Raw genomic sequence first — 19,890 nt, 5'->3', positions numbered from 1 at the left:
GAAGAGACTGTCTTTTCTCCATTGTATATTCTTGCCTCCTCTGTCATAGATTAGGTGACCATAGGTGCATGGGTTTATCTCTGAGCTTTCTACCATGTTCCACTGATCAATATTTCTGTTTTTGTGCCAGTACCATATTGTCTTGATTGCTGTAGCTTTGTAGTATAGTCTGAAGTCAGGGAATCTGATTCCTCCAGCTCCATTTTTTCCCCCTCAAGATTGCTTTGGCTATTCAGGGTCTTTCATGTCTCCATACAAATTTTAAGAGTTTTTGTTCTTGTTCTGTAAAAAATGCTATTGGTAATTTGATAGGGATTGCATTAAATCTGTAGATTGCTTTGGGTAGTACAATTATTTTCACAATATTGATTCTTCCAATCCAAGAACATGCTATATCTCTCCATCTGTTTGTGTCTTCTTTGATTTCTTTCATCAGTGTGTTATAGTTTTCTGAGTACAGGTCTTTTACCTCCTTAGGTAGGTTTAATCCTTGGTATTTTATTCTTTTTTCTGCAGTGGTGAGTGGGATTGTTTCATTAATTTCTCTTTCTGATCATTTGTTGTTAGTGTATAGGAATGCAAGTGATTTCTGTGCATTAATTTTGTATCCTGCTAATTTACCAAATTCATTGATTAGCTCTAGTAGTTTTCTGGTGGCATATTTAGGATTCTCTATGTTTAGTATCATGTCATCTGCAAACAGTGACAGTTTTACTTCTTTTCCAATTTGGATTCCTTTTATTTCTTTTTCTTCTCTGATTGCCATGGCTATGACTTCCAAGACTATGTCAAATTATAGTGGCAAGAGTGAACATCCTTGTCTTCTTCCTGATCTTAGAGGAAATGTTTTCAATTTTTCATCATTGAGAATGATGCTGAATGTGGGTTTGTCATATATGGCCTTTATTATATTGAGGTAGGTTTCTCTATGCCTATTTTCTGGAGAGTTTTTATCATAAATGGGTGTTGAATTTTATCAAAGCTTTTCCTGCTTCTATTGAGATGATCATATGGTTTTCATTCTTCAATTTGTTAATATGGTGTATGGTGTTGATTGATTTGCATATATTGAAGTATCCTTGCTTTTCTGAGATAAATCCCACTTGATCATGGTGTATGATCCTTTTAATATGTTGTTGGATTCTGTTTGCTAGTATTTTGTTCAGAATGTTTGCATCTATGTTCATCAGTGATAGTGGTTGGCAATTTTCTTTTTTTGTAGTATCTTTGTCTGGTTTTGGTATCAGGATAATGGTGGCCTTGTAGAATGAGTTTGGGAGTGTTCCTTACTCTGCAATTTTTTGGAAGAATTTGCGAAGGATAGGTTTTAGCTCTTCTCTAAATGTTTGATAGAATTCACCTGTAAAGCCATCTGGTCCTAGACTTTTGTTTGTTGGAACATTTTTAATCACAGTTTCAATTTCATTAATTGTGATCGGTCTGTTCACATTTTCTATTTCTTCCTGTTTCAGTCTTGGAAGGTTATACCTCTCTAAGAAATTGTCCATTTCTTCCAGGTTGCCAATTTTATTGGCATAGAGTTGCTTGTATTAGTCTCTTATGATGCTTTGTAGTTCTGCAGTTTCCACTGCAACTTCTCCATTTTTGTTTCTAATTTTATTGATTTGAGTCCTATCTCTCTTTTTCTTGATGAGTCTGGCTAAAGATTTATCAATTTTGTTTATCTTCTCAAAGAAGGAGATATTAGTTTTATTGATCTTTGCTACTGTTTTCTTTGTTTCTATTTCATTTATTTCTGCTGTGATCTTTATGATTTCTTTCCTTCTGCTAAATCTGGGTTTTGTTTTGTTTTTTCTTCTTTCTCTAGTTCCTTTAGGTGTAAGGTTAGATTGTTTATTTGAGATTTTTCTTGTTTCTTGAGGTAGGATTTTATTGCTATAAACTTCCCTCTTAGAACTGCTTTTGTTGCATTCCATATGTTTTGGATCTTCATGTTTTCATTGTTATTTGTCTCTAGGTATTTTTTTATTTCCTCTTTGATTTCTTCAGTTATCTTTTTGTTATTTAGTAACGTATAGTTTAGCCTCCATGTATTTGTGTTTTTTACTTTTTTTTCCTTGTAATTAATTTCTAACCCCATAGCATTGTGGTTGGAAAAGATGTTTGATATGATTTTAATTTTCTTAAATTTACTGAGGCTTGATTTGTGACCCAAGGTGTGATCTATCCTGGAGAATATTCCATGAGCACTTGAGAAGTCAGTGTAATCTGCTGTTTTTGGATGGAATGTCCTACAAATAACAATTAAATCTATCTGGTTTATTGTGTCACTTAAAGCTTGTGTTACCTTATTCATATCCTGTCTGGATGATCTGCCCATTGGTATAAGTGATGGGCTAAATTCCCCCACTATTATTGTGTTACTGTGTATTTCCTCTTTTATAGCTGTTAGCATTTGCCTTATGTATTGTGGTGCTCCTATGTTGCGTGCATATATGTTTATAATTGTTATATCTTCTTCTTGGGTTGATCCCTTGATCATTACGTAGTGTCCTTCTTTGTCTCTTTTAACATTCTTTGTTTTAAAGTCTATTTTATCTGATATGAGTATTGCTACTCCGGCTTTCTTTTGATTTCCATTTACATGGAATATCCTTTTCCATCCCCTTACTTTCAGTCTGTATGTTTCCCTAGGTCTGAAGTGGGTCTCTTGTAGACAACATATACATGGGTCTTGTTTTTGTATACATTCAGCAAGCCTGTGTCTTTTGGTTGGAGCATTTAATCCATTCACGTTTAAGGTAATTATTGATATGTATGTTCCTATGACCATTTTCTGAATTGTTTTGGGTTTGTTTTTGTAGGTCCTTTTCTTCCCTTGTGTTTCCCACTTAGAGAAGTTCCTTTAGCATTTGTTGTAGAGCTGATTTGGTGGTGCTGAATTCTCTTAGCTTTGGCTTGTCTGTAAAGCTTTTGATTTCTCCATCAAATCTGAATGAGATCTTTGCTGGGTAGAGTAATCTTGGTTGTAGGTTATTCTCTTTCATCACTTTAAATATATTGTGCCACTCCCTTCTGGCTCATAGAGTTTCTGCTGAGAAATCAGCTGTTAACCTTATGAGATTTCCCTTGTATATTATTTGTTGGTTTTCCCTTGATGCTTTTAATAATTTTTCTTTGCCTTTAATTTTTGTCAATTTGATTACTATGTGTCTCAGCATGTTTCTCTTTGGGTTTATCCTGTCTTGGACTCTCTTAGCTTCCTGGATTTGGGTGGCTATTTCGCCTCACATGTTAGGGAGGTTTTCATCTATAATCTCTTCAAATATTATCTCAGGTCCTTTCTCTTCTCTTCTTCTGGGACCCCTATAATGTGAATGTTGGTGCATTTAATGTTGTCCCAGAGGTCTCTTAGGCTGTCTTCATTTCTTTTCCTTCTTTATTCTGTTCTACAGCATTGAATTCCACCATTCTGTCTTCCAGGTCACTTATCCATTTTTCTGCCTCAGTTATTCTGCTAAAGATTCCTTCTAGTGTATTTTTCATTTCAGTTATTGTATTGTTCTTCTCTGTTTGTTTCTTCTTTAATTCTTCTAGGTGTTTGTTCTTTAATTCTTCTAGGTCTTTGTTAAACATTTATTGCATCTTCCCAATCTTTGCCTCCATTCTTTTTCTGAGGTCCTGGATCATATTCACTGTCATTATTCTGAATTATTTTTCTGGATGGTTGCCTCTCTCCACTTCATTTAGTTGTTTTTCTGGGGTTTTATCTTGTTCCTTCATCTGATACACAGTCCTCTTCCTTTTCATTTTGTCTATCTTTCTGTGAATGTGGTTTTTGTTCCACAGGCTGCAGGACTGTAGTTCTTCTGCTTGCTGTCTGCCCTCTCTAAGCTAAACTGAACTTTAGCTGTAACATAATTATCCCATGAAAGACAAAGCAAAACTTAATCCCTGAATGTAATCATGTGTTTAAAGAACAAGACATACCTAAGGAGCTTTCTAATCTGTCCTTATATCACCACTATGAGGGTAAAATTTAAAAGAACTAGTTATTTCTTACAGTGTAGTTCAAATTAGGTAATATAATTTGAAGGCTTGTACTTAAACCTTTTAATTTTATTTTTAGTATCCAGTTCAGATATTAGCAAACCTCTTTGGCCCTGGAGTGAGGCTTAACCGTGTCTTTGGATATAAAGGAATCATTTAAGTAGTACCAGAAGCCACTACATGGGCAAAAATTACTTCCCAAAACCCTACCAGGAATGCCTTTCCTTTGAATCATCCTTAAGAATTAAAGCTATAAAAGAATGTCTTCTTTGCAATTCATAAATGTTATCTGGAAGGGAATTTGAGAGAAGACATGGGTCTGACTCCTATTAGCCCCTAATATCAGTAATATCTTGGTATTGTTTTGAGGCAGATCCAGGTTTTGAAGGGCTTGAAATGTTGTACAATTATTGGACCTTCTTTAATATAAAGAATACAAAAGTATTAACATAAAAGTGGATTCTAAAGGGAATTTTTAGTTAGGTTAGGAAAAAATCAAAAAAAATTACTGGAGTTTGAAGATTCAGGTTCTTTTCTTCTGAGATGTCTTTAAACAATTTACTAGAAATAATTATATAGAAATATTTTCTAAATTCAGCCTGACTTTCACTGCCTTTCTACAACATTCTACAGAACTCAACAACTGCCAGCACTCACAGGGACCTATGCAAGTAAGGCATTGAGTTTAATAAGCTTAAGCTTAATAAGCATCACAATAAATCATGTATTATTAAATCATCAGGTTAACAGGGAGACAGGAACACGAATACTACAGAATCAATGTTAAGAGTGGATGAGGAGATCAGAAGCTGACTTCAGGGACTGCTTCAGGTGGGCAGTCAAGGTAGCCACTGAACAGGATGCCTAGAAGTCCTTATATGAGGGGTTCCAATTAAGAGACCATTAAAGATAAACTCCTCATCATTGGATACACTCAGCCAGGCAACACTAGGCAGGCCAAATACTGTCATTCAGGAGATATACAGGAAAAATATATATAAAAAAAGAGAAAGGAAGTTGGAAAATATATGGGTGGGGCAGAAGGATATAGGAAAAATGAAGTAGAAGAGAAAAACAATATTGAGAAAGAGATAGAGAAGTGCTTAAACATCTGTTTTGAGTAGTACTAACCTCTCAATTCACTTGCTGTGTATCAGGAACTTGGTGCTCAGTGAACATTAGACTTGGAAGGAATCAAGGGAATTAGCCTGACAGAGCAGGGTATTACATTAATGGTAGTTTTCTTCTATTTCCTCAGTTTTCAGATTAGAAAATGAGACAGAGAGGTCACTGACCTGTCAGAGGTGCTGTAGGCTAGTCATGAGCAGAGCCAGTGTACACAAGCCCAATCTCTGATGAAAACATCAGTAATATTTTCTTTATGATTGCTTTGCAAAAAACTAGGAAAAAACAACAACAACAACAACAAAGCAAAGATAATATTCTTGTCCTCAGTGAACTTAAACATTTTCCATCTAAAGTTGTCTACATTCTTTATTTCTTCAAGGACCATCTCAAATCAAAATTTAAAATAAAAAAAAAAAATAATTGAACACATAAGGGTTTTCTTTGCCAAAGGTAACCATTTCTCCCTTTGCATGCCCAGTGCATCTTGCCTTCATATCTTATGACATTTACTTCTTCCTCTGTCTGGGTTTCTTCCTCCTCTCTCCCTCCTGGTACCATACACACACACCAAGGAATTACACATAGAGCTATACACATACGCAGATCTCTATGTGCACATATGCCCCTATACAGAGACACCCCCCAAAACACACACACAAGGTCCTCAGAGAAGCATCTGTGCTCAATCACAATTGTGTCCTCTGTGGTACTTTACACATAGGGATCTGCTAAAAATTATTTTCTGGGGGAAATTAGCTCCAGGGCTGCCTGAGGACACAAGCACTGGAATTCACCAGGCATCACTAGTGTATGATTTTTTTTAATTGAAGTATAGTTGATTTACAATGTTCTGCTAATTTCTGCCATACAGCAAAATGACTAAGTTATAGTGTATTGTTTTTTTGATAGGTGAAAGCCCTCTGCAATCTCATGGCTTTAACTGCCACCTGTGAGTGATGATATTAAGCATATATCACCTGTTCAGAACTCATCTCCAGCTTCATCCTCTCACTGCATTCTAAATATCTTATAGGTATCAAAGACAATACTCCCAAAATAGAAATCATCAAGTTTCCCACCATAGCTGCATGCTTTTCTTTCACTTACATCACCTACCCCTTTCCCAAGCTGGAAATCTTACTGTTGTTATTGATGAGGCCCACAACCTTATCGCCAGTACCCCTATTATGTGCAAAGTTCAAGTCTTTCTTGTTTTTTTTTTCTCATTCTAATGCCTCTTCTCTTTTTTTGTTGTATAATTCAAGTCTAGGTTTTCATTATTTCTAACTTGCATTATTGAAATAATATAATTGATTTACTGGTCTCTGCTCCAATTCCAGTATATACATCTCAACAAAATGCCAGTTTCCTATTCGAAATTTCAAATGCTCCAAATTACTTACAGATTAAAATTTGAATGTCTTGCTCTGATAATCAAGGTCCTCTTTTTGCTGTACGCAGGCCTCTCACTGTTGTGGTCTCTCCCGTTGCGGAGCACAGGCTCCAGATGCACAGGCTCAGCGGCCATGGCTCACGAGCCTAGCCGCTCCATGGCATGTGGGATCTTCCCGGACCAGGGCACGAACCTGTGTCCCCTGAATCGGCAAGCGGACTCTCAACCACTGCGCCACCAGGGAAGCCCAAGGTCCTCTATTTTTTGGAGTCCATTTATATTTCCAAATTTTCCTAGTATGATTTCCCTTCACATACCAAGAAGCCAGAAAAACTAATATTCCTATTTCTGGTGGTTTCCTATCTCTTTGTCTTTGTTCCTGCAGTTCCATTTACCTTCTCCTTTCTCTCACTTATACAAATTCTAACTATTCTTATAATTCCCTCAAATGCACATAATACTTTAGGGATACCTCATTCAGGGCAGAGCATTCATCACTTCCTATCTTACATTACAGTGATTTTGGTATATAGCTCTTCTCCCATCCTTGAGTATATGCTGTTTCTTTAAGAATACAGTTGTTGAGTGCTTGAGGGCACAATCCATGGCTGATTTATCTTTATAACTCCCACAATGCCTAGCAAACTGCATGCATATTATAGATATTCAATAAATATATGTTGACTTAACAAATAAACATTGATTTATCTGAAAATGACGAAGAAAGTTCCGAGACATTTACTTATTTAAAAAAAAAAATCAACACCATTATTTACCATAAGATTTGTTCATAGTTATTTATTTCCTCTGAAATATAATCAGTAGCTAAACTACCAATGTTGATTAGCAGTTTCAATAATTATTATTTTAAATGGTATTGAATATACATGCAATCCAATCCTTAAGGGAAGATTAAGATTTCATCATAATGTTTCAGTCTATGAGTACTTCTTATTTCAGTACATCGAAAGTTTAGCAGTCTTCAAACAGATATGGACAACACAGTGCTTTCCAATCTACAGGACTGGAGAGAAATTGTGACATTCATTTAATGTTTAAAGACTATTCTTTATTTCCCAGGTGTGATGGGAGAATATGAGCCGAAAATTGAGGTCCATTTCCCTTTCATAGTTACAGCTGCTAAGGGAACAACTGTTAAGATGGAATGCTTTGCACTTGGCAAGTAAGTACATATCCTTCTAAAATTAGACACAATTATTTATTAAGATGTGATATATCTTATTTTTGGATCACTTATTTTGCTAGGTTTTATTTTCCTTGAATGAAACCTTGAAGCTCCTTGGTGGTTATTCATTTTTTAAAACAAGGGCAAATGGGAATTGACGAAGTAACCAATTATCATCTTTCTGGTTATTTCTATGAACAATGTGTATAGTTTTGCTATTTTAACATAAAGGAAAAGTCTTTAAATAAAAGAAGAGCTTTACATCTCTTTGCTTACTTGTCTTAAAATTTCAGTATCATTCTTAAATTTCCTTCAGCAATGATGAAATAAAATGAAATGAAATAAAAAGGGGATAAGGTGCTATCCCCTCCTTATGTATAGGATATAGATTCTGATAAGATATAAGACAAGAGTATAAAAATCTTAAATAGTTACACTGATGCAATTGATTACTTCAGTCTCTCCTGAAATAATGATAACATGATAGCACCAGCTGTCAATATGTATAACATGCAATCATTCCCCAAATCAGAAAGATGATTTACATCACACTCTAATGCCTGCTATGATTAATGATTCTATTTCTGAGGTTTTAAATCTCACAATATATAATCACTTGTCAATGATGTTTACAGTATAAATATTGGGCATAGGAACAGGAGTGAGATTTTGATTATATTTGATTAGAGTATTATGATTTATTTTAAATATAGTGTTGTAGTTTTGGGGATTTTTTAGGGTGATAAGACCTCAGAGTCCTTTCTAGACTCTATAATTATAATTTGCATAAATGCATCTCTATCAGAGTTACTAATCATTCAAACTCAGTAGTGGTGAGCTAACTCCCACAGCATAACTATAAAGTACTTGGAGATAAAACATGCTCTATAAATGTGTTTGAAGTAGGTGTAGTCTATGGGTGAGAAAAATATTAATAAATATGAAAAATTCAGCTAGTAAGAGGAGGTTTAGGGCATGACAATAGTAATCACCATGTTTTCTAATATTAGGACTGATTGAAATAATATATGTGCAATTCTGTTTAAATCTGAGTAGGAGCAAGATCATAATAAACTAAAAAAAAATAAATTGTTGTCTGGTCTATTAAAAGTGTTGAGTGGTCCAACAAAAGATGCCTATAAGTAGAAACATATTTCAATAATTTAAAATTCATCCAGGAGTTATTTGGCAGATATCTGAGGAAGATTTCCAAACTCATATATATTAGATAAATGCACGAGATTAAATAATACCTTAAAAGTAATGTTTTTCACCATTTGCCCATGTTGTGGTACCAAGTATGCCTGAAAAGTCCCAAGTGAACTGATCAATTCTGAAAAATGAAAAAATAATTATTTGGCTTGATGTCAAAGGTTTTAGTATATCCTACAGTTAAATAATTCTTAAATGCCGGAATTTGCACTAAAGCCGCAAACAAAAGGAGGGCATACTGTAAAACAAATTAGAGAACTAGATTCATGGAGAAAAAGCAATATGGGAAATTTCCCCAGGCAGGCTTATTTAATAAGTTTGATGTGTTTACTTTTGGAAGTCTTGAAATATGCTTACTAAATTGATCCTTAAAGTCCCTTTCATTCTAGGTAGGATTCAACTGTCAAATTAAGTTCTTTTAATACTTTATTTTTTTCAACTTCTCCACTCCTTCTTTGCTACTCCCTCTCCCCTCATGAAAATAAATAAATAAATAGGAAGATGAACAAAACACACAGCCTCTCAAGAAGGTCTCTGCTGCCCATTTGATATTCTTTATGTGAAGTATCAAAATTATGAAAAAAAAATCATAGAAAAAAAAGAATCATAGAATTACACAACACTGAGTACAGAAAGAATGCATAAAGTGACTGTCACATGCTATGTTTAGTATTGGTCAATTCTGCAAAGGTATAGGTTGGCCAAAAAATGTCTTTGGTTTTTAAGTAAAAATAAAACACATATTTGTCATTTTTACCAAGAGCTTTGTTGAACACAATATTCACCCTTTTGTTCCACTACCTTCTGCCATTTTTCAGGCAATTTCATAATACCACCTTCCCAAAACTTTTTACCTTTTTGAGCAAAGAACTCTTCCAGGTGCCTTTTACAGTCTTCCAGGGAATTGAAATTTCCCTGGAAGAGAATTTTTTAAAGACCGAAATAAATGGAAATCTGAAGCTGCAATGTCTGGTGAATACGGTGGATGAATCAGAACTTCCTAGCCAAGCTGTAACAGTTTTTGCCTGGTCATCAAATAAACATATGGTCTAGCGTTATCCTGATGGAAGATTATGGGTTTTCTGTTGACTAATTCCGGACACTTTTCATCAAGGGCTGCTTTCAGTTGGTCTAATTGGGAGCAGTATTTGTTGGAATTAATCATTTGGTTTTCCAGACGGAGCTCATAACAGAGGATTTCCTTCCAATTCCACCAGATACACAACATCACCTTCTTTGGATGAAGACCAGCTTTTCGTGTGGTTGGTGGTGGTGCATTTCACTTGCACCACGATCTCTTCCATTCTGTATTATTGTACAGTATCCACTTTTCATCGCCCGTCACAATTTGTTTTAAAAACGGAGCGTTTTCATTACATTTAAGTAGAAAATCGCATGTGGAGATACCGTCAAGAAAGTTTTTTTTGCTTGACTTATATGGAACACAAGCATCAAAGCAATTAAAGTAACCAGGATGGTGCAAATGATTTTCAATGTGTGATTGATATAATGTTGATTGTTCTCAATTAATGTCTCAATTTGATCACTATCAACTTCAACTTGTCTACCCGACCGTGGATCATCCTCCAGCAAGAAATCTCCAGCACAAAACTTTGCAAACCACTTTTGACACGTTCGATCAGTCACAGCACCTTCTCCATACACTGCACATTTTTTATTTTTGCATTTCAGTTGCGTTTTTACCTTTCTTTAAACAATGAAGCATAATATGCCTAAAATGTTGCTTTTTTCTTCGATCTTCAATATTAAAATTCACCAATTTTGATGTTTTTTTTTTTAAATGCATGCTGATATAACAGCTGTCAATACAATCTAGCAAAATTGTTTCAAATGAAGTTAAAGACAACTAAGTGCTACTAGTGCCATCTTACAGAAAAAACTGAATGAACTCTTTGGCCAACCTAATATAATTTTCCCAGAAAAATGGGAAATGCTTAACGAGGATCCATCAGGAAACAAAGGTGTGTAAAGGCAAGGCAAATACAGCAAAGTGTAAAAAAGGGGAGGTGGATTAATTACTTTGGAAGAAAAGGCTGTTTTAGACATATAAAATGTTATTATCAAGAGATCACCCACAAGCTGATCTCCAGTTTCAACAAAGTGGGAAGAGGGTGAAATTCCAACATTATGGGATTAAACTAGCAGAATTAGATTGGGTATAATGTAGAAGTTCTCGAAAAAAGTTGTTAGAGGGAAAATGGGTTATCCGCAGAGGCAGTAGAATCTTTTCTCCCCACACTGCTGTAATAATATAGTAAGATCCATTTGTCTTCTAATAATTTAGATGTAATGTTTTCTGAAAGGAGAGAAATGATCTGGGTCAAGTTGGAAATGAACATTTTAAACATTCTCTTTTGCTGGCCACTCATCCACCCACTGGGGCTGAATATTAAGAGTAGAAGGCTAGAGTCAGGCAGACTTAATTAGCTGCCTTTTTGCAACTACATTATTATGCAACGTTTTAAAGTGGTTGGTGGTATGTGCAGGAAATAGAAAGGAAGAGTGTTGCCTTTTTTTACTTAGCATTGAGCTCAGTGACTTTAGTTTGGGAAGAAAGTGTGTCTTTGATATTTCCCAGGTTGGCTTTTAAACACCGGACACAAAATTCTTGAAAGGAAATGAGAGGTAAGAGGTCAAAGGACAATGCAAGTAAGGAATCTCTTAGGACCCTAATAAATATTTCATTTCAGTGGCTCTCTCTGAATGTGGTATGCCTAGAGATTATCATACTAACTGAAGTAAGTCAGACAGAGAAAGACAAATACCCTATGATATTACTTATATGTGGAATCTAAAAAAGTGATACAAATGAACTTATTTACAAAACAGAAACAGATCCACAGACTTAGAAAATAAACTTATAGTTACTAAAGGGGAAAGTTGGGGGGAGAGATAAATTAGGAGTTTGGGATTAACATATACACACTACTATATATAAAATAGATAATCAACAAGGACCTACTGTATAGCGCAGGGAACTCTACTCAATATTCTGTAATAACCTATATGAGAAAAGAATCTGATAAAGAATAGATATATGTATATGTATAACTGAATCACTTTGCTGTACACCTGAAACTAACACAACATTGTAAATCAACTAAACTCCAATATAAAATGAAACATTTTTTTAAAAAGAAATGCAGTAAATAAGAAAAACCAGAAAGTTGGTGATGTTTTCAACTGGTGGTACTCGGTGTTTAAGAATAGTCTATATAAGTTGTTAGCAAGGTCACACAGACCAAAACAAGAACTTTAAAATATGGAGAGTTAGAAAGTGCAAGAAGTAGCTACCATCTCTTAGGCAGAAGGAAAAAAAGGAAGACTTGGAATCATTAAAACTTAGATGTTTGGAGGCACTCCTCTGGGACTCAGACTTCTGAGGAGTGAGCACCAGCCAGCTGGCTGGTGCTAAGTTTTCCAAGGTGGTGGTGTGATGCAGCTAGAACTACAAGTGTTGGAAAAACTCAAATTGGTTCCTTTGCTGCTTTGGGAAGAATGCCCCACTGAGATGCCATTCACAGGAATCTCAAGCAGACAGTGAGCAACAATGAGTACGTCCCTTCTCCCTCCTCTATCCTTGCAGCCTCTCTCCAGTGCCCCCCTCTTGGCAGTGCAGAAATGTGGTTTCCAGAATCCTAGCCCTTGTATCATAAAGCAGAGTAAGAAGAGTGAAGCTGAGAGATGGTAATTTAATAACCAGCACAAGTTCCACTTTACATTTTCAAACTCATCTTTTTTTTTTTTGCGGTACGCGGGCCTCTCACTGTTGTGGCCTCTCCCGCTGCGGAGCACAGGCTCCGGACGCGCAGGCTCAGCGACCATGGCTCATGGGCCCAGCTACTCTGTGGCATGTGGGATCTTCCCGGACCAGGGCACGAACCCGTGTCCCCTGCATCGGCAGGCGGACTCTCAACCACTGCACCACCATGGAAGCCCCTCAAACTCATCTTTTAATCAACCACAGACACCCCTTCCTGTATCTTATGCCCACATGCTTTCCTGCGTCTTATGCCCACATGCTTTCCTGCCTATGTGGGCCTGCAACTCGGATACTTCAGTCTAAAATACCCTGCCCTCACAGTCCTTGTTCAGTCTTCAGGGTTTAGGTTTAGGTCAAATGCCACTTCTCTATTAATTCCCACCTATTTTACTCGAGATTCAATATCTTTTCTTTGGAACCATATGAGCACCCATATTTCACTAGTTAGCCTGCCCCATTGGAGCAGCTGTGTGTATCTGTCTACTGTGCTAAATTTTTGGATCCCTAGAGTATTCTTATATGCAGCAAGTATTGAATATGTTTACTGAATTGAATTCAGATATGAGAAATATGGTCAATTATTTGTAACAAGATGTATATTATTGCCTTGGTTTGGTCAGACAGAAGTCTCCAGATGCCTTTCACATGTCTTGGACCTGAAAATTCAGACCACTTTATATTAGCTACAGCTTTCTGGCAGGTTTCATTTCACCATATGACCTTTTGCAGACCCCAGGAAGATCACTAGATACGTCACACGGCCACCAACAACAAAGAAGTAAAATTTTGTCACTGATGCTTAAATGACCCCTTACACAAGGGCAAACTTCGGGTTGTTCTGTAATAAAAAAGCCATATGCTATAAAACAACATCAGTTTATCTACTATGACAATCTTACAGGCAGATTTTTTTCCTTTACTTTACCTGTTCCTTATCTTGCTTTTGCAGCCATTAACACACAATCAGATCAGCTGTGCTCAAAAGGCCTTGAACCAGTTACTGTAATAATTATGTGAATGACCTTTCCAGACTCATCTGAAACCTGGTGGTGAGGTGGGAGGGAAGAACACATTCAATTTCCTGCCCTTTTTAGTTCCTGCTTATCTCTCTTTCAGATAACATTAACAAATCATCTTTTGCTACACTCCATCAAATGCCTATTAGGGAACCAGGACATTAAGTAAATTTTTTCTCTTTTTATATGTTTATTGCAAATAAAAAAGCACCAGTTATCAATTCATAAAGTCATTTTTGATGTAGTTTATGTTTCATTTTCCTTGGTCCTTAGCCAAGCTGTCTCATATGGCTGCTCTTATGGCCCATTGTAACTGTGAGAATGACAAATATTCCCCTGAGACTTCCCACAGTCTGCAATTGGCAAAGGTTCCTCAAAGAACCGGCTCTTTAGTTACAGACTGATGATTTATTAATACTGTTTATTTGGAACTGCCAGTCACTAAGGGCTGTAGGAATTAAAAATAAATTGGAGTTGTGGGGTATTTGTCTATCAAACCAAAATCAAATTACTTAATCGTTAGATTGACGGAAAATCTGGGGAGAGGAGTTAGTCACTGGGTCTAGGAATCAATAATTGTTTAGATATCATAGGAAAGTGGTATGTTATGGATTCAAGAAAATTACCCTTGTGAGCTACTGGTTGCTTCAGTATTGTTGAAACCAAGGATGCATCCTCATTTCAGATGGTACCCAAAGGAAATGGGTGCTGAAAGAACCTTAAAGATCACATATACTGCTATCAATTTGTAGGTGGGAAAATGAGACTCTGCAGGGAAAGGTTAGACCAAGACATGTAGGCATGCTGGCCAGACTAATTATCTGATGCTTCATCATTTGATGCTCTTTATATTTTCAACATTCTTCCATAGTGCCAAGTATGGAAGGGAGTGTTTTATTTACTTATTTACTTTTGCACTCAGAAGTGTTATCTATTTCTAGGGACACCAGACCAATTTATTATTCACATTTGGAGTCACAGTTAACAGGCATCATATTTCTAACTTTTCCAGAGCTCTCTTAGGACCACTTAATCTGTCTTACCATAAAACCACATACCTGCACCAGGCCTCACAGCTAACATGCTATAGAGGCAGAACTAGGTCTTCTGATTCTAAAACTAATGCTCCTCTCAACTTACCATACCACTTTTCAGTTGCTGAGAGTAATTTCCATTTTTATCATATCAACTCTTTTTCTAGATGCATTCAAGTATCTCGGTGATTAGGAATATTAGTATAGAGTACAAGTCATGAAGAGCATAAAGCAAGAGATAATTCCAAAATGACTGAGCTTTTTACTTGGATTATTTTAGACTCATCGAACAGCTTTATTTTGGATGAATTTCCCTGGAGTTTCATAGGATAACCTCTTCCACTGGAAGTTGATTGAGGGATCAGAAATTGGTTGGCCATTAACATTCATAAAGAGGATATAAGGAATCAGTATCTCCCTCAGGAAGATAAAATAGAGAAAAAGAATTGTAGAGGCTTCCCTGGTGGTGCAGTGATTAAGAATCTGTCTGCCAATGCAGGGGACACCAGTTCGATCCCTGATCTGGGAAGATCCCACATGCCGGGAAGCAGCTATGTGCGTGTGCCACAACTACTGGGCCTGCACTCTAGAGCCCATGAGCCACAACTACTGAGTCTGCATGCTGCAACTACTGAAGCCCATGCGCCTAGAGCCCATGCTCCACAACAATAGAAGCCACCGCAATGAGAAGCCCATGCGCTGCAACTAGAGAAAGACTGTGTGCAGCAAGGAAGACCCAACGCAGCCAAAAATAAGTGTTTTAAAAAAATAAAATAAATAAAAAAAGAATTGTACTTGAGAGATTTTTAGGTTTGAGGGAGGTCAGTGATGATGTCCCGGGTTTGAGGTAGGTTACTTGGCTATTAAAGTTAGGGAGAGGAAGGTGTAAAGGAAGGTGTATTGTATTTGTAAGTCATACTTGATCATGACACATTCAAATTTTCAGCGTTGCTGAAATGAAAAATATAAAATTTTAAAATACTAATCACATGCATTTTACCAATGCTTAGTACCTAAATTACCAATTTAGTATCAAATCATTCTAAAAATTATATATAAAAACATCCTAACATTCTAAATTCCTTTATCTAGTGGACAAGTTTTGATACTCCCCTAGCTCAAACAATATCGATATGACAAAAATAAACATATGACAAGTAGGCTTTATTCATAGTACAATGAGTCAATAAGAAACACCACTTTTAAGAGTCTCGTTCCACAAACGAGACCCTGGTGGGTCCAGGCTGGATTCCTAGAACTCCAACTCAAATACATCTCCCACACCATACCCCCTCATTTACCTACAAGAGGAGTTTTTACTGCCACTGGAGGTGAGACAGCCACTCAGAGTATAAAGTCATATCTTTCACTCTTCCTTCCGTTTCATCTTCACCTGTTTAATCACCATAAATGTCTCTTAAATTCATTCCCACTTTGTTGGTGTAAAGTGAACCTTCATGGATTGAATTAAATCATTCATTAATACAACAGGTATTTATATATTATCAAGAGAAATCAAGAATAAACTAATATATCAGAAAATTCTAAGCCTGAGACCACATATGCATAGGTATTCAGACTGTAAAATTAAAAGTGGCTCTATTAGTCTGCACCTCATAAGATGGCTTCACCATGGTAGGGCCTCATACAGTAGTGTCTCTTCCTGTATGTATAAATATCAGAAACATATTTTTTACAAGTGATATATGGGTTCTAGCATGATAGAGTTGTCCTACCAAAGTCACTCTGATAAATCAGAAAAATCTGTGATAATTTGCTAGTAACCAGAACTGGTTGTCTATAGAAATAAATAATGCCCTCAGTAGAAAACATGAGTAATTAGAAAGTAGGTGGCTTATGAGCACAGAGCTAGAACAAAGAGAGTGGACTTCCCTATGGGCTGTAACTATCAAGTCATTGCAAGTTGTTGTATTGCCCTTCTCTTCTCAAAATATTTCTGTATATATACCGTCTGTCAAGATTAAAAACATCTCTTCTCTGGGTGGTGTTAAAGAAAAACTAATTTTATTTATTTATTACTATAATGATCATCATTATTGTTATTTTCTACTTTTCCAATAAGATTTATCAATTTACAAAAATAATTAATACTAAGTTTTTACAATACAAAGGTTTTTAGTATTATGTAACCTCATGACTACGTATAACAATTCTCAAAAACACAGTTTTCCTTTTATTTATTTATTTATTTTTAACATCTTTATTGGGGTATAATTGCTTTACAATGGTGTGTTAGTTTCTGCCCCATAACAAAATGAATCAGTTATACATATACATATGTTCCCATATGTCTTCCCTCTTGCATCTCCCTCCCTCCCACCCTCCCTATCCCACCCCTCCAGGCTGCCACAAAGCACCGAGCCAATATCCCTGTGCCATGCAGCTCCTGCCCACTAGCTATCTACTTTACTACGTTTGTTAGTGTGTATATGTCCATGACTCTCTCTCGCCCTGTCACAGCTCACCCTTCCCCCTCCCCATATCCTCAAGTCCGTTCTCCAGTAGGTCTGCGTCTTTATTCCTGTCTTACCCCTAGGTTCTTCATGACATTTTTTTTTCTTAAATTCCATATATATGTGTTAGCATACGGTATTTGTCTTTTTCTTTCTGACTTACTTCACTCTGTATGACAGACTCTAGGCCTATCCACCTCATTACAAATAGCTCAATTTCATTTCTTTTTATGGCTGAGTAATATTCCATTGTATATATGTGCCACATCTTCTTTATCCATTCATCCGATGATGGGCACTTAGGTTGTTTCCATCTCCCGGCTATTGTAAATAGAGCTGCAATGAACATTTTGGTACATGACTCTTTTTGAATTTTGGTTTTCTCAAGGTATAGGCCCAGTAGTGGGATTGCTGGGTCATATGGTAATTCTATTTGTAGTTTTTTAAGGAACCTTCATACTGTTCTCCATAGTGGTTGAACCAATTCACATTCCCACCAGCAGTACAAGAGTGTTCCCTTTTCTCCACACCCTCTCCAGCATTTATTGTTTCTAGATTTTTTGATGATGGCCATTCTGATTGGTGTGAGATGATATCTCATTGTAGTTTTGATTTTCATTTCTCTAATGATTAATGATGTTGAGCATTCTTTCATGTGTTTGTTGGCATTCTGTATATCTTCTTTGGAGAAATGTCTATTTAGGTCTTCTGCCCATTTTTGGATTGGTTGTTTGTATTTTTGTTATTGAGCTGCATGAGCTGCTTGTAAATTTTGGAGATTAATCCTTTGTCAGTTGCTTCATTTGCAAATATTTTCTCCCATTCTGAGGGTTGTCTTTTGGTCTTGTTTATGGTTTCCTTTGCTGTGCAAAAGCTTTGAAGTTTCATTAGGTCCCATTTGTTTATTGTTGTTTTTATTTCCATAACTCTAGGAGGTGGGTCAGAAAGGATCTTGCTGTGATTTATGTCATAGAGTGTTCTGTCTATGTTTTCCTCTAAGAATTTGATAGTTTCTGGCCTTACATTTAGGTCTTTAATCCATTTTGAGCTTATTTTTGTGTATGGTGTTAAGGAGTGATCTAATCTCCTACTTTTACATGTACCTGTCCAGTTTTCCCAGCACCATTTATTGAAGAGGCTGTCCTTTCTCCACTGTACATTCCTGCCACCTTTATCAAAGATAAGGTGTCCATATGTGCGTGGGTTTATCTCTGGGCTTTCTATCCTGTTCCTTTGATCTATCTTTCTGTTTTTGTGCCAGTACCATACTGTCTTGATTACTGTAGCTTTGTAGTATAGTCTGAAGTCAGGGAGCCTGATTCCTCCAGCTCCTTTTTTTGTTCTCAAGATTGCTTTGGCTATTCGGAGTCTTTTGTGTTTCCATACAAATTGTGAAATTTTTTGTTCTAGTTCTGTGAAAAATGCCAGTGGTAGTTTGATAGGGATTGCATTGAATCTATAGATTGCTTTGGGTAGTAGAGTCATTTTCACAGTGTTGATTTTTCCAATCCAAGAACATGGTATATCTCTCCATCTATTTGTATCATCTTTAATTTCTTTCATCAGTGTCTTATTATTTTCTGCATATGGCTATTTTGTCTCCTTAGGTAGGTTTATTCCTAGATATTTTATTCTTTTTGTTGCAATGGTAAATGGAAGTGTTTTCTTGATTTCACTTTCAGATTTTTCATCATTAGTATATAGGAATGCCAGAGATTTCTGTGCATTAATTTTGTATCCTGCTACTTTACCAAATTCATTGATTAGCTCTAGTAGTTTTCTGGTAGCATCTTTAGCATTCTCTATGTATAGTATCATGTCATCTGCAAACAGTGACAGCTTTACTTCTTCTTTTCCGATTTGGATTCCTTTTATTTCCTTTTCTTCTCTGATTGCTGTGGCTAAGACTTCCAAAACTATGTTGAATAAGAGTGGTGAGAGTGGGCAACCTTGTCTTGTTCCTGATCTTAGTGGAAATGGTTTCAGTTTTTCACCATTGAGGATGATGTTTGCTGTGGGCTTGTCATATATGGCCTTTATTATGTTGAGGAAAGTTCCCTCTATGCCTACTTTCTGCAGGGTTTTTATCATAAATGGGTGTTGAATTTTGTCGAAAGCTTTCTCTGCATCTATTGAGATGATCATATAGTTTTTCTCCTTCAGTTTGTTAACATGGTGTATCACATTGATAGATTTGCGTATATTGAAGAATCCTTGCATTCCTGGAATAAACCCCACTTGATCATGGTGTATGATCCTTTTAATGTGCTGTTGGATTCTGTTTGCTAGTATTTTGTTGAGGATTTTTGCATCTATGTTCATCAGTGATATTGGCCTGTAGTTTTCTTTCTTTGTGACATCCTTGTCTGGTTTTGGTATCAAGGTGATGGTGACCTCGTAGAATGAGTTTGGGAGTGTTCCTCCCTCTGCTAAATTGTGGAAGAGTTTGAGAATGATAGGTGTTAGCTCTTCTCTAAATGTTTGATATAATTTGCCTGTGAAGCCATCTGGTCCTGGGCTTTTGTTTTATGGAGGATTTTTAATCACAGTTTCAATTTCAGTGCTTGTGATTGGTCTGTTCATATTTTCTCTTTCTTCCTGATTCAGTCTTGGCAGGTTGTGCATTTCTAAGAATTTGTCCATTTCTTCCAG

The 19,890-nt window shown here is 36.3% G+C and overlaps 1 protein-coding gene across 1 annotated transcript in view; it reads left to right on the top strand.

Annotated features, from left to right (window-relative positions):
• CNTN5 (contactin 5) overlaps window positions 1-19,890 on the top strand; it is a 1,393,643-nt gene that overhangs the window by 1,038,814 nt on the left and 334,939 nt on the right. Inside the window, exon 8 of the mRNA XM_029208299.1 lies at window positions 7,613-7,715. Coding sequence (XP_029064132.1) covers window positions 7,613-7,715 — 103 coding nt within the window. The remainder of the gene's footprint in view (window positions 1-7,612; window positions 7,716-19,890) is intronic.

This window comes from Monodon monoceros, unplaced genomic scaffold, assembly GCF_005190385.1.
Source record: "Monodon monoceros isolate NGI ecotype Baffin Bay Population unplaced genomic scaffold, NGI_Narwhal_1 Super_Scaffold_7, whole genome shotgun sequence".
Lineage (NCBI taxonomy): Eukaryota > Metazoa > Chordata > Mammalia > Artiodactyla > Monodontidae > Monodon > Monodon monoceros.
This window is presented reverse-complemented; position numbering and strand designations above follow the sequence as displayed.